General features: G+C 37.8%; 1 protein-coding gene across 5 annotated transcripts in view; it reads right to left on the reverse strand.

The window, feature by feature from the left end:
• The window catches only part of MAP4K3 (mitogen-activated protein kinase kinase kinase kinase 3), a 960,603-nt gene that overhangs the window by 535,433 nt on the left and 409,888 nt on the right, over positions 1–15,282 (reverse strand). For all 5 annotated transcript variants that reach the window (XM_069235044.1, XM_069235047.1, XM_069235048.1 and 2 more), the window contains exon 14: positions 924–982. In XM_069235044.1, the coding sequence (XP_069091145.1) occupies positions 924–982 (59 nt within the window). The remainder of the gene's footprint in view (positions 1–923; positions 983–15,282) is intronic.

Here is a 15,282-nt window from a genome sequence, read left to right on the forward strand (position 1 = left end):
CGAGCCAACACTGGATAGCAGGAATATGCAGAGAATGTGAATCCACAGTTACACAAGCCACGAACACAATGTTATTAAGAAAATGCAAAGTTAGAAAAATGGAAATCATAGCCACAAAAAAATTCAAACCTTTTTGACTTTGAATCCAAAACATACTCTGGTTGTAAAGTTAATACGTTTCAAAACATGCAATTATGTTAAGACAGAATGTGCATATTGTATTGTGCAGTGTTTGACGGAATTAATACATCCAGTAGATATGCATTTTGTTTGTACTGATACAATCCGTTATGAAGTTGCCTAACTGGGAACTAAGGGTTGATTGTAACAAAAACAACATAAAATAACTGTTTGAAGAACAATAGCTATTAACATTGTATTTGGTTAACTTTGGGAAATAAGTTCTAACAGTTATTTAGATAAATACTGCACTCCACTCTCAATTAAAAATCCATTTGAATTTCTAAAAGCAGACTTTATTTAAATCAAATAACTTCTTAAAAGCACCTTCAGCTTCATAAAACTCTCTTTCTGACCTTCCTTTAAAGTGAAATGCCACATGCAGGATCTTTTAAGAAAACCAAAGGAAAATAAGACGAAAATGAGCCAAAATAAGTAAGCACTTGAAATGTATGTAAACTCAGGATATTACTATTAATATATTTCACATTGTTTATTGGTGAATCAGCCATTTGGGTACATTCTGGCCGAGCTGTAATACAATCTAGAAGTATGAAACTATTTGCCTTCTGTACACTGACATTATTATGTGTAGCTAATGATATGAGTGTTATCGATTTTCACCCAAGCAGGTTAGAGTTTGGGTCTGAAATTCTTCTGTTAACCTTCAGCAATACTGAATCATAAAATTTGTGGCAGAATACTGGACAGTCATAGTGGTAAATACTCATAATTTTACTTACAAGTTCATGATGTGGTTCAGTCTCCTTTCTTAAAGGTGGATCAAATTTTACTTGGCCAACTAGGAGGGAGCAATAAATAATTACAAACAAGGGTTATGCTTCACAAATCAGTATATTTCATTCTACATTTATCTCCTCTGGCCTTGAACATAAATACATCTCCAATATTTTATTGTAGGGTTTACATTTTAAGAACAGCTGGTGTTATAACTAAAGATTTGAAACATCTTAAAGGCTGATATGACCTTGGCTACTATAGGTAGCAAAACAAACAGGCATGTCAAGTTTTCATTTGGAGTCTTAATAATTATTTATAGACAAAGAAAAACATGCATCTTTAAAGCTTCCTTTTTCAGTAAAAAAAAATAAGAAAACACACCCCAAAACAAATTTTGACCTTTAAATAAAAAGGTTTGGAAAACGCAACTTACGGCTTCCAACATAATGAACATATTGCTAATTTATTAACATAAGTTACTGACAGTAGGTACACTTAACTATAAAAGACACAGATGAAAGGTTAAATGTGAATGATGAACCAAGGAGGAATTTGCAAGATACTGCTAGAAATTATATAGGTGTAAAGGGTGGTGGTTGACGCAGACATGAACACATTTTTTCAGAATGTTACTTTCTTAGTTTTGTCACTAGAAGTGGTTGAGTAGACTGATGCTTCATTAAGAGTGTAAGAGGTGAAAAATGTTACTTCATTTCTGAAAATGGGGCAATCACCAGCACAAGATGAATGTGCAGCAGTTTTTTGTTTGTTGTTTTTTTTTTTTAAACCAGAAATGCAAAGATTTATTATTTACTATTCTGTGTAAGCTGTTTTATCGAGAGAAAGAGATACCCTGTTGTATAATATTCTTGGCCCTGGAGACAAATTCAAACATTGTCTAATATTTTAGTGAATGTCCTAAATATAAGGCTCTCCTTAATGTTGATTTGAAAATCTTACAAGAAAACGTATATAACTCAGCTTGACCATGCTAAGTCAAAAATCACTGCACAGTTTAATTTAATTTAGTGTGATTCTGCTGTGGACAATATTACAAACTTAACTAGGTAACAAATAGGAGGAATGATAAGTCATTGACTGCGATTAGTAAAGACACTGAAAAAAGGAGTTCTACAAAATTAGCTGGTGTTATTTGAGATTGTATTAAGCAAGTGTAGGTTAAAATGCTTAAATTTTACCCGGTCCAGCTGGTCCTTCAGATTTACAATCACAAGGCCGTTGGGATAGCCTCACATGGAGCCGAACTGTCGGGACATTTGAATACGACTGCCTGGTCTATGGTGGAAAATCGCTTTATCCGCCAGTTGATTGGTGTACCAGTTAGCCCTCCATTGTTACCACTTAGGATGGACCTTAATTTGAGGAAACTGTCTGGTAGGATAAGCATTTCTCCCCTGTGCTACTGGAGAAGAATCTGGGTTACCCCACAGCTCTCAGCTATTGGCAAGGGCTTGAGGAACTCCTTTGTCTAAATTGCTCTGTAAATACAGCGTGTATAAAATAATTTAAATCCACCCTCAAAGAGATAGGGGTGGCAAATCTGTGGAGTGCTCCAGATGAGGCACGGGCTGTTCTAAAGATCAGTTCAAAGCCACCTTTTGGCATTCAGAGACTCACACCTACATTGTCAGATGGGTCGAGGGTCCCTTACCAATGCTTTCATTTTAGTACCTGCGATTTCATTACGGGACCCTAACTCTCCAAACCTTTATTGCTAAGTGGGAACAAGCACAATATCAGGAGGAGTGATGCCCAGCATGTGATGTCAGCAATGAAACTGTAGAACATGTTATTTTCTTCTGCTTGGCTTATTTACAAGGCAGGAGACAGTGGATAATCCTGCTCTGCCAGTCGCTGGGTGTCATGGAATGCAAGGAGGCCCTCAGAATACTGAGGTATGATAACAACCAAGTGTTGCTCTTTGCACTAAATAGACAACTGATGGGAATCTGGAGGACGAGGGGAAAAACTGCATACGACATTCGACAATACTGTTTGTGTGAAAGCTTACTGGCTGTTTAGCAAGTTCAGCCAGTGTAAGCATGTTATAATCTTGCTGTTGCTCCAGTAATCACACTTCCAAGCTCTGCACTTTGCTTATTTGCTTGTGGGCATAGACGTAAATCATTAGTGTGTCGCTCAACTTTCATAGTTAAGGACTTAATCCTAGATGTGTAACATTTTTTCATGTCTAATTTCCTCCTTATTTTATAATATTTGACTTCCACGGTCATGGTTCCTATTTTGTTTTTAGGTTGTTTTTAATTATTTATTGCAGGAGAAAAAGAGCACAAATTCTAATTAGCTATGCATATTACGTGCCAAGACATTTTCTACTTTTTATTGCATGACTGATGCAATATTTATGTATCCTTTTAATGTGTTTTTATGGCCTTGGATATTGAGCCTGAGAACGGTTGAGGAGGGATTAAACACCAACCATGAGATGGATTTTTTGGGGGGGAGACTAAATGATAATATTTGGGCAAAGGACTACAGTGGGGTGGCATTGTGCGCTATACTTAAGGAGCATTGACTCCTATGATGATACTATTAGTATTTGCTCCTTGGATTATTATTTGTAAATATGTATGCGTTAAATAATATTGTATTATATAGGGGCCCTACACGTACTGCTTCCATACAGGGAGGCAACCTATCTTCTGAATGAATGACTGTGGATCATCATATTATTGTTTTATTTTTAGGTTTTTATATATCATAGGTTTCCTTTGCATAGCCTGGTTTAGCTATGTCATTGAAGTTTCCCCCGTTGATTACTTTTTATAATGTAAGGATTGTGACCTAATGATTATAATTCGCACACATATTTTCTAACATGTCAATTAATAACACTTTCATAGACTCCTAAATAGTATTATTGTTTCGTTTACTTTCGGAACACTGAATAATTTATGGTATAGGAGAATAAGATTACTTTAAAGATGGACATTGGATTTATGTTCAGTCCGCTTTCTAGGCTGCTGCATCAATGCATATAAAATAACTCGAGGCTAAGGAGGGTTTTCGGTAACTAACGCGTACACGCCGTTCTGGTTGTGAATTACGGTTAAACGTATGCCGTTATTTAGGAAAGCGTGACTTCTGCATTTTACATGAGAATATAGAGGGATGGTTATTAGTCAGCCTTCTTTGAAGAAGAACTTACTTCTAGAATACTGTATTTTGTATGTTAACAAAGGGTTATTACTATTGTAATGGCAGACGCTAGATAGCTGTTCAATCCGCTTTCTAGGTTGATGCACATATGTGTTTAAAAGAACACTCAAGGTGAATGAGGGTTTCCGGACACTAACGCGTACACGCTTTTCTGATTAGGAGATGTGATAAACTCATGCCGTCATTTTGGTAAGCGGGGTTTCTGTACTTTACATCAGAATATAGAGGGATGGTAATTAGTCATTCTAACTTTGAGTAGACTTAGATATTGTATTTTAGATCATGGAGGATTTCTGCTTGATTATGTCTTGTGTAATAACCTTTACTTGGGATTTTGGCTTTAGACTTCCTAACAGTGCACCTGATATCTCAAACAAGTAGCAGCGTATTGCTGTATATATATTTTCTATGTTGATCAATCGGATACCGTACAGTGAATTAGTTTGGCTTTTATATGCATGGAACGACTTATCGTGATTGAACCTAGTTAGAATCTTTTTTTTTCAATAAATTAATTCACGTGGGGTATGGTAAAAGGTAATCCATTACTGTTAAATAAGGGACTAAGGTGGTTTGTTCGCCAATTTTAAGTTGATGATACATTGCTATTATGTTATATTGGGTATTTATACTTAGTTCATAGTGTCTCCATACTTGATATTTTTGGACAGTTACTATATATAGGAGCCACACCGGTCTTTGGAGTGTTGGCGTCATACAAGATTTTGGAAGAGACTTGTGAATAGCGAACACTAAGAATTCTAAAATTTGTGGAACTTTTGATTCGTTTTTTCATATAGCGGATGCAAGTTTTATTTGGCTGTATACATGTGATGGTTTAAATGCACCATATGTGTGGGGCACACTAAGTTGGTGAGGTGGGTGCTGTACCTTTATGGATGCAGCACGTGGGTGGCTAGCTGTTACCTTGACTTTCAGTGTTTATTTCATTTAAGAGAGTATATGGTAAAAATGACACAATTTACTACCCACTATTTTGTCTTCTTCTCTTTTTTCTTTCATCTGTATATTGTTATTTTCTTCAATTAACCAAGGATACACAAGAATGGACAACTGTGGCCAATGAATTGTCATGTGAGCACTGGGGAGCACACTCACATATCTTGTTGACGTGTATAATTCAGTTATATCTTATGATTATTAATTTTGTTAATTACAGCCTTGATGAAGTCAAAGCGAGGATTGGTCACATGACGAAACAGGTGTTGGCTGGGCTGATTTGGATGACATTGAAGAAGAATTATATAATAAATATAAGAAAATTAGCTATCAAAGAAACTATGGATATGAACTTTATTCTGCATACGAGTGCCTTGGACATTCTTGTATAAGCTTTTCCTTTCGGAATTTTGCAGTAGGGTGGTTTTCTTCCCTTCCAGGAGCACCGCTGAATATTTGGATGTCATAAGACACTTGGGTGTGATATTAGTGAGCCCCATTCCTTATCTCAAAACACCTGTTTCATTTTTTTCCTAAAATAAAAAAGGAGAAAAAAATGAAAGAGGACCTAGAAAAAGAGGAAATGGAAATGAAAGGACTGAGCCAGCAGCCCTGTGACTTGCAATTATTTCCAAGCACAGTTGCATGTGATCAGGCATAAAGCCATCACTCAAACAGCACAACAGCCATAAGCTGAAATGGGCTGACCTTTGCCCCATGCTGCAATAGATAGAAGCAGAGTTTCAATGACTCTCAAATGGCAATGGCAGAGGAGTACCAAGTTAAAGCCTCTTTTGTATATACGTGTGTGTGTGCATGTGTCTATGCATGAGTACATATATGTATGTCTGTGTATGTACAATAGGTATGTTTCATGTTTGTATTTGATTAAAGTGCCTTATAGACAACTGCTTGGAGGGTAAGGTCTCTGAAAGAGTATCTAGAAAAGATTATCAGAGTCCAAATCCTTGATGAGAATGCCAGTGACAGCACTAACGTTTAAGTTCAAGTAAAAACGGCTGGTGAAGAATCAGATAGGAGATTCTTCACCAGCCACTTATACTTGTGCAGATTATACAGTAATACAGTCACCAGCATTCTCTGACAGCAGAAGCCTTGATAATTCGACATTTCTGTGCCATGATTCATGAGGGAAAGTAGAGATCACAAGAAATCCCTAACATCAAAGATTTTATGTAGACAGGTGGTATTCTATCATACTGATGAGACCCACTGATAAATATTTGACATGTTGAGCCACTGAAACACACACGTTGACATTGAATCTATACTAAATTAGTTATGAGAACCAGTCAGAACAACCTGACTCTTCTCACGTCTCATTTAAATCATGACAAAGCTCAGGCTCTTAGATTAAGAATCTGCGTGATTTCATCGCTATTAACATTTCACAAGGACTGCACCATGTGCACAACTGATGTTTTTTCTGCAATATAAAAATGTGCTAAAGAATATGTTAATACAACTGGCTGATATTACTATCTTGCTCCACTGTGTTACTCTTATTTTTGTAAAACTGTATTCAATTATTAATTAGCCTTCTTCCCACAAAACGTGAGGTACAGTTATCGATATTACATCTACAATTGAGAAGTGGATCTCAAAGGTAATGAATCCTAAAGAACCACTGCCTTTCTTTTTCATGAGTTCCCAAGGCTCCTTTTTGGTAAAAAGGTCAGTTCTGTCCAGCTCTATTATGCCCACAAAGGCACAATGTGATGAAGTACATGCAGAGGTAACTAAAAAGTAGAATCAACAAGGAGAAATAAGGTCACTTATCTGAAATACAACACAATCAAGAAAAGATTCCAATATAGCCATGCGGGCCGCTACAAAGGGCTATACAGGTTGTTAAAGGCCATGAACCTGAGCTATAGCCCTGAGCCGCAGGGTATTAGAACATTGCATCTACTGAATGTAGAATGTTCTAAATTAAAAAGGATGAAACAGAAAGACAAACATTGGAATGTTGGAACTCCACTGTCTTCAATGGAGCACTCAACATTCTCCTGTTCTGATACAAGTTAGAGATGATATAAAGAAGAGACAACATAAGACCTCAGGACAGAAGCTATATTTAACACATCATAACATCAATAAAACCACTTGCGGACAAACTTTAGATCGATGATGAAAATTATCCTAACAGTATGATGACACTAGATCTCGCTGTTGAAGCAGATATGCTAACTAGAAATTATTAATAAATGCTTATATGTTATGGTTTATAAAAGTTCACAGAGAAATTAATCGTAGAGAAAAATTAATGTGCACGTTTGAAAATGTGCCCACGGGGAATGGCAGCCACTTATACGAACTTGAACTAAAATGACAAAAAATGCGTGGAATAATGAAAATGTTTAATAATAATGTAGTAATGTGTCATATTAAGATGTATAAACTATGTTTTGCATTATATTGTAGAGTTAACTTAGCCGAAGTTGTGGCCTACTCTTTTTCAGGACTCATGCAGGTATATTGAACTGACCGTGAACTGTTTGCTGTTTAATAAAATATACTTTGCTAGACTTTTCTGCAATATACCGATGGACAGGAGATGATGAAACTAAAATTGTTACAGTTTGGTGTAAAGCAGACTCGATGTACTTTCCCAGGACTCAAACAATAGAGACACTGACTGGAGAAGGAGAGGCAACATTTTAGATAACTGATGAGCCGGATGGTGAGGACATTGTACAGTGAACCAATCAATGAATTAGGAACGGAGAAATATTAGAATTCACAGATTTGCAAAATTAGTATTATAGGATAGAGCCATAACTGCTGATCGACTGACCAATTAGGAATTAGGGGGATGGACTGAAAACCTCTAATAAAAAGTCATGACAAGGAGCTAAAACTTCAGATGTAAGGGGTGAAATGCTGATACCAGAAGATGCGATTCGAGATTATGTCACTGGGCTCATGCTCTTGAGAGCCTGATGCATTGCTGATCGACTGATGACCTGAGGACAAAGACTGACTTTGTTGCTGATCCATTTCGTGGACAGGTAGCTATGACAATGTGACTGATTAACTTTTGTGCCTTTTCTTTCTAGGTATCAACTGCGCTGTTTTTATAGGTTATCTACTAGCTATATGTTTTGCAAATTCATGTTCTAAATTGTTTTTGCATGAAGTCCCACGTGCTAAATGTTTATTTGGGTTAGATAGGAGTCTTGACAGTGACAAATGAATGATGAAATGATTGCTGAACTCTGCTATTGATGTTGACATATTCATCTTTGTTGGCTTATGCTGAAGCATTCGAGCATACATTTTCTCAAGTTCTGATTACATTATGTTACTGGTGGTCATTAGTGAACTAATTTCGAGCTGATTGAATAAAGTTTGAATTAACCTTATGACTTAGTATTGTAACTAATAGGGGAATAAATTGATAAAACGTATAACTGAGTTGCTGTTATTCATGAAATGTTGATATATTGTCTCACGCTTAATGATTATCTTAGTGGTTATTGATTGATTACATTGATAATTGATGTTTATCGATAACTACATAGCTAGGATACTCCATTCGATCCAAAAGATTCATCAGCCTATACGCGTCCGCATCGCCATGGCTGATATCCATCCCATATTAAATACAATGACCTTTACCTTTCAATGCAAACAATTTGTTTCATATTGCAGAAGAAAGTTCCATGATTATCATTCCTGTCAAGGAGAATTTTGGCTTAGTCCAGATGCTAGCCACAAATTGTGGATGGTACTACTTGATCGAAGTCAAAACACCAGTACATATCTGTTTTGATCAGATAACATGATAATACTGCATGGCACAGTGATTACTTTAGTGAATTATGTGCTTTTTGAAGTTACAAATCTATTAAAAAAACAAGTTTCAGGAGTACGCCTTGACCTGCTCAACCTCACTACCCCGTTTAAATCAAAAGTTACTTTGGCGACATTTGGAAATTCAGTGGATTTACAGTAGTATATGGCTTTTGGTGGTTCTAGAGACAAGGCAATGTCAATACTTGTCAGAAGGATTGTCTATGTGCCCTTAAGTTTTACAGACATCAGAGAACTGGCCTGACAGTGATCCTGGTAGAAGATGGCCGGTATAAGATAGATATTTTGAACATCCATGGTATTATGCAAAGATTCCTACCGTAAGTGTCCAATCCCTAGTATAATGGGTGCCCTTTATTTATTATATTTGTATAGTTTTATGTAGTGTCTAACAGGGTCTCACAGGTGCCTGATCACTTTTTATAAGGTACCTATATTTGCAGAAGAGAAAAAGCTGGAAGATATGAGTTGGTTAAATGATATTACGTTAGGCGTATGATGGAAATTCAATTTCAGAATTTACAGTCAATGTAAAGGGCAAGCTTAGGCTTATGGGATTTTTCCTTGAAATTACATATGCAACATTATTTGGTTCAAGTACTTTTTGAAGGACTCAAATGATGGATTTGTGTAGACTGCACGGTGCTGCTTAAGGCAACCATGCAGTGAGCAAAGCTAGCTGTGGTCCCCCACTTGATCAGTGCAGGAAGAAGTGTACTTCAACCAATAATTTCTTTAAAGAACACAATCACTGCATCTACAATGGATCCACACCAGACATCAACATGCTAATTCCACCCTGCAGCTTACCAAGTACCATCATCAGTCCGCATTCCAATTAATTTCTGGCAAGATTACTCCAATTTCTAGGGCTTACCTTGTATGAAGGTGTATTATCCACTGTGAAGGAAATTTTTGGTGAAGCCTTTGTTTCTTAACATCTATAATATGCTTTTTGCCTAAGGTTCCTTCAAGGGGATACCCAAAACATATGCTCCCCAGTCTGATGATGCACACTATGGCACCAACGACGCTGAAACTCATTGTTTCATCACCTCGGCGACCAATTTGATGTTAAGATCAAAAGCAATGACACTGTTTAAGACTACCTATGGCCACCGCACAAGTGGTAGATGACAAATCTATGACAACTGCAGCACCTGTCTAACCTCTTCTGACCCTTTAGCACCTCTGATCATCAAACCCTACTTGCCACCTTAACATCTGAATGGGCTTAGACTGCAATATCTTGCAACAGTTCAAGACAAACCTGGAGAACAGAACTCAGCTGGTCCAAACTATTTCCTTCCAAACAGAGTTCATCACTGTGAGGATTACAACCTATTTGCCTGAATACTTACCAAGATTTCATATGCCGAAGCTGTCACTCTCATCAATGCTTTACCCTCTTATTAAGCCATACTCCCCTTTCCACTACATATTAAAACAAGTATTGTGTTACTAAGGTTTGTCCCAATTCTGTCTGCCAATTATTCATCACTACCAACTCTAAAACTACCACTGTGTACAGAGCTTGGATGCTTCATAGCGAGGTACATACGATAAAAATAATTTTAAAAAAGAAAGCGTCAAATTGATGCCAATATTATATATAAAAATTGTTCACAGATGACCTGTTTATTATCTGGAAGACCACATAAGCCCCAATGTTGGATTACGATGAGTCGATAAATACTAGCAACCTTAATTTACATATTACCGCACACGCAAGTAAATCCGAAAAAAAACATTAACTAATAGTGAATTAAGAATACAGAATAAATAAATTACTACATAAGAATGAACACTGCCATCAAAAGCATGCTGATAATTTACTTCCTAACTTTCTGACAGCTAATATTACATTCAGTTTATTTTTAGGGTAAAAGGAATTTGCAGCATATCCAATTCATATATTGCCAAAGAACAAACAATATGTAAAAGGTTGAGCAAAATAAATTACTCTAAGGCAATATTAAGTAACCTAGAAAGAGGATTATAAACAAAACTATTTGTAACAAAGAAGAATAGAAAAATACAATAACCAAATCTTATTACACTGTATAATTTACAACATAATGACAGGAGACAGAGCCTGAATAAATACTGGAAATTAATCAAGAGTGATCCTATTACTGGAAGAAAGATACCGAATAAATCTTTTATTGCATGTAGCAAGATTTACATAAAAAAGGGACAAGTAAATAGAACACTTTTTTTAAAATCAAAAAGTGTTAGGGTGCAAGATAAAACCAGTTTTACGGAATGCAGAAAAGGCAAGGCTTGTCCAAGTCAGCTTTATTTCGGTAAAAATAAATACCATAAAAGCACACCACAAATTCACAATTTTACAAGTAAACAGGCTATATGTAAAAATCCTCAAATATAAAACATTAAACTATATGTAAAAATCCTCGAATATAAAACATTCTCCCTATAAAAATTCGTACCATATTATAAAATCGTGAAAAATGCAAAGTTTTTCGTGATAAATATCATTGATCAAGTATATATACCTAACTAAAAACAATGAATAAGATAAGAATAGAAAACGTTTCCATTTAAGACATATAAGAATATAAAACACGGAAAATTCATTAGACGGTAGAGAATTGGTGTATGCATACATTAAAATTCACAAGTAAGTTCATCAATGACCACTCCCATCATCTGTTGTTGGATTTTTTTCCTGTTTTTTTTTTTTAACATATTCAATCTGCAGTGCCAAATAGATTCTAAAAATGTTGCCAAACAACAAGCCACTAAAACAGATGGATCAGACTTAAAAGCTCTCAGAGCCGATAGGCAATGCCTAAAACCCATTTTTTTACATAATGGAATAATCCAAGAAGCCCTCTGTTTATGGTATGTAAAACACTGGAAGAGGACGTGGGTTTTGGATTCTTCCCTGGTGCAACCCATCGAGCACATCTTAGAGCTACAGCTTGTATTAGACCATTTGTAAGTTAGGGTGCGCAAAGGAAGAGAGCCTATCCTAAATCTGATATACAATGCACGTGCATGTGGGAAAGTAATGTGTCCATGTATCGCTCAGGTTCATAATGGCATTTGATTTGTAGAAAACTGCCAGTCATGGATGATGATGAAACTGCAGTCAATTGTGTAAGTTGAGCATTAAGCCAAAATGCATCCTTCAGAATCTGCATTGCGTTTTTTGGAATAGATAGCGGATCCTTCCAGTATGTCCCCAAGCCAAGTAATACAAAGGTCTGTTCCACAGAAGCACACCACTTAATTTTTGAGCTGGTGTTGGTATCCATCAGGTTAGTTAACCCGCATCTATAGGTAATAAGAGAATCTAGTGACCATAGGCGAATCCAAAACAACAGAGGCCTAAGAGCGGCAATCTGGTTGATTGGAGGCAAATTTAAATCCATTTGAATAGGAAGTGTTGGGGTACTGGGGGGAACTCTTAGCAGCATCTTTAAGAAAGAGTTTTCCACCCTTACCAAATCATCTAAATTGCAATGACCCCACAATTCAGCTCCATATAGAGCCCCCCCCCCCCTGCTTGCGATTTATATATTTCTATCGTGGGCATCATGGCAAAACTGGGGGATCTAGCTGCAAATCTTACAATGCCACTCGCCCGTTGTTTCAAACGCAAGGTTGCTTTCTGGAGATGGGAGTGCCATTTATGTGTATCTTCTAATTTCAGACCTAAATAGTCGAAGTCACCGACTCTTTCCAGTGTGGCACCCTCTAGATAGATGGGTCTCCTCATCCTGCCTTTTTTTGTCCCCAAACACCATGCATTTGGTTTTTAATCGGTTGATTTCCAGGCCATGGTCATTACAAAAGTCCATAAACCTCGAGAGCAGGGTTGAAAGACCTGTGGCTGTTTGGGATATCAACAAAGTGTCACCAGCAAATAGGAGGCAAGGAATCTTCTGCCCTCCTATTTTAGGGGCGACACTGGAACACTTCATGAGATAGGGGATAAATGCGTTTATGAATAGGAGGAATAATGTGGGTCGAGTACACAACCTTGTCTCACACCGCGGGCAGTGGGAAACTCTTCAGTTAGTTCACCTTGCGCACCCCATCTAATTCTGGCAAAATTGCCAGTATAAAGGTCTTTAATGATATTTAGGATAGAACACGGAACTCCGAGTTTGATCAAGACCTCCAACAATTTATAGCGGGGTACTAGATCAAAAGCTGATTTTAAATCAACAAATGCTACAAATAGGTGGCCTAAATCCATGTCAACAATATTCCATTTGATGGAAATAAAACAGAAAATCTGATCTATTGTGCTGACTTTTTCCCTAAAACCCGCTTGGAGGTGACTTAAAATTTGGTTTTCCACTATCCATTCCCTCAACCTGTTTTACAGTTGGTGGCAAAATATTTTTGGGAGATTATCAAGGACACTGTTAGGTCTGTAATTTCCCGGGGAATTTCTCTCTCCTTTCTTGTAAATGGGCATGATAATTGCCTCTTTCCATGAGTCGGGATAGGATCTAGTAGTCAGAAGAGCGTTGGAGAGCCTATTAATGTACGGGCTCCTGTTGTTCTGATCCGCTTTAAACATATCTGAGGGGATCCCATCTGACCCTGGAGCCTTCCCTGCTTTTTGGGCAGTGATGGCCAACACAGTTTCTTTTAGTGTGAAGGAAGGCAGGGGAGACACAGGCGAGTGAGATGCTGTCGTCTCTCCAGGACTTGGTGCATCGCAATCCAGTGTGGAGCCATACAGTTCCTTGAAATGGGAGAGCCAGACATCGGGGGTAATATGAGACTCTGGGTTGGATGCTCGATTCTGGTCACTACGAGAGACCAGAAGCCAGAACCGTTTAGGGTCGTGGACCTTAGCTGCCTCAGCTAATTCGCTCCAGAGCCCCTCTTCATACTCGAGTTTGCTCTTTTTGCATGTTAATACATAATGGCGCCTAGCATTGGTAATTCCTGATCTATCCTTTCTCCTTAACACCTTTATCAAGATGTTTTTAGCCTCTCTGCACCTCTTGTTAAACCATTTGCTGCTGGGTCGGGCACAAAAGTTAGTTGATAGCCTAGCGCATTTGGAAAACAGCTCTTTCAAGATTACGAAGAGGTCCAAATGTAGAGTCATGACTTCAAGTGGGGCAAATGTAAAGTGATCATCAAATAACTGGTGGGTAGAAGTTAATGCACACAGTTTATCTCGAAGTTTATTAGATCTCTGGAAAGAGTCCCATCTTACCGTAAGCCTGTTACTAGACAACTTCATGCCATCAGAAGGAGCAGAAGAGAATACAGCTCCTGCTAAAAGAGTTCTCTTGTACGTGATCTGCAGAGGGGCATGATCACTGGTAAACGGATTATCCACTTCCACATCTAATATGTGATGCCAAACTCTCAAGTCAAGGAAAATGTAATCCAGTGTGCTACTGTATAAGCCCCTAAAAAAAGTTGGTCTGGCGGGGGTATCAGCTGGGAAGCGACCATTGCCAAGACGGAGACCATGGAGTATCATGAAATCTATTATCTGTATGGCCCTAATACAAGTTTTATATAACGTTTGCTGTATGGGATAGGAGGGGATATTCCATATGTTATCTTCAAACTGCATAACCTCTATGAGGTCTGCATTGAGTTCAAGTTGGGCATTAAAATCCCCTGCTATTATGATGTGATATTTTAAACGGAGGTCCGGGATTAAGATATTCAATAGCTCGATAGTAGTTGAACGATGGTTGGAAGGACCCGGCCTACTGTAGATATTTATACATAGGACAGGGGAGCCTGAGATTGGTTGAATGGCAATGGCCAAGATGTCGGGGGAGTCTACATATATCTCCTTGATTCCTCCCACCTCTGTCGATTTTACCCAAGTACATAAGCCCCCTGCTGCTCTACCTGCTAAAGATTACTTAGCTGGTTTAAAGAAGGAACAAAACCCTTGTCTATACATGCAATGTATCGCCCAGGTTTCCTGGAACATACAGGTATTGAAATTCTCGACATATGCCCCCCATTCAGTGTCAGCAAGTTTACCATTGATACCAGCCACGTTCCAGGACAGGAATTTTGCTTTCGCTTGGGCAGTGGAGCAGATTGAATTGCAGAAAGTATCATCTGGGGCATGGCTATTAGTATGCTCCGCAGAAGGTAGATTTATGGGATTATTAATAATAGCAAATTGTAATTTCCGTGGCGATACAACATCTGGACTAGATGGATTAGGTGAAAAACCTATAGCTGGTAAATCAGGGCTAGTTTTAGAAGTGCCATAGCTGAGAGGACATAGTCAGTCAATATCTGAGATGGCCCCCTGGAAATCAAATTCACATGCCGTTTGGCCACTGGAGGCAGAACCAGCGCTAATCGTGAGAACTGGATCAAATGCTGTACCTT

Source organism: Pleurodeles waltl, chromosome 5 (genome assembly GCF_031143425.1).
Source record: "Pleurodeles waltl isolate 20211129_DDA chromosome 5, aPleWal1.hap1.20221129, whole genome shotgun sequence".
Classification (NCBI taxonomy): domain Eukaryota; kingdom Metazoa; phylum Chordata; class Amphibia; order Caudata; family Salamandridae; genus Pleurodeles; species Pleurodeles waltl.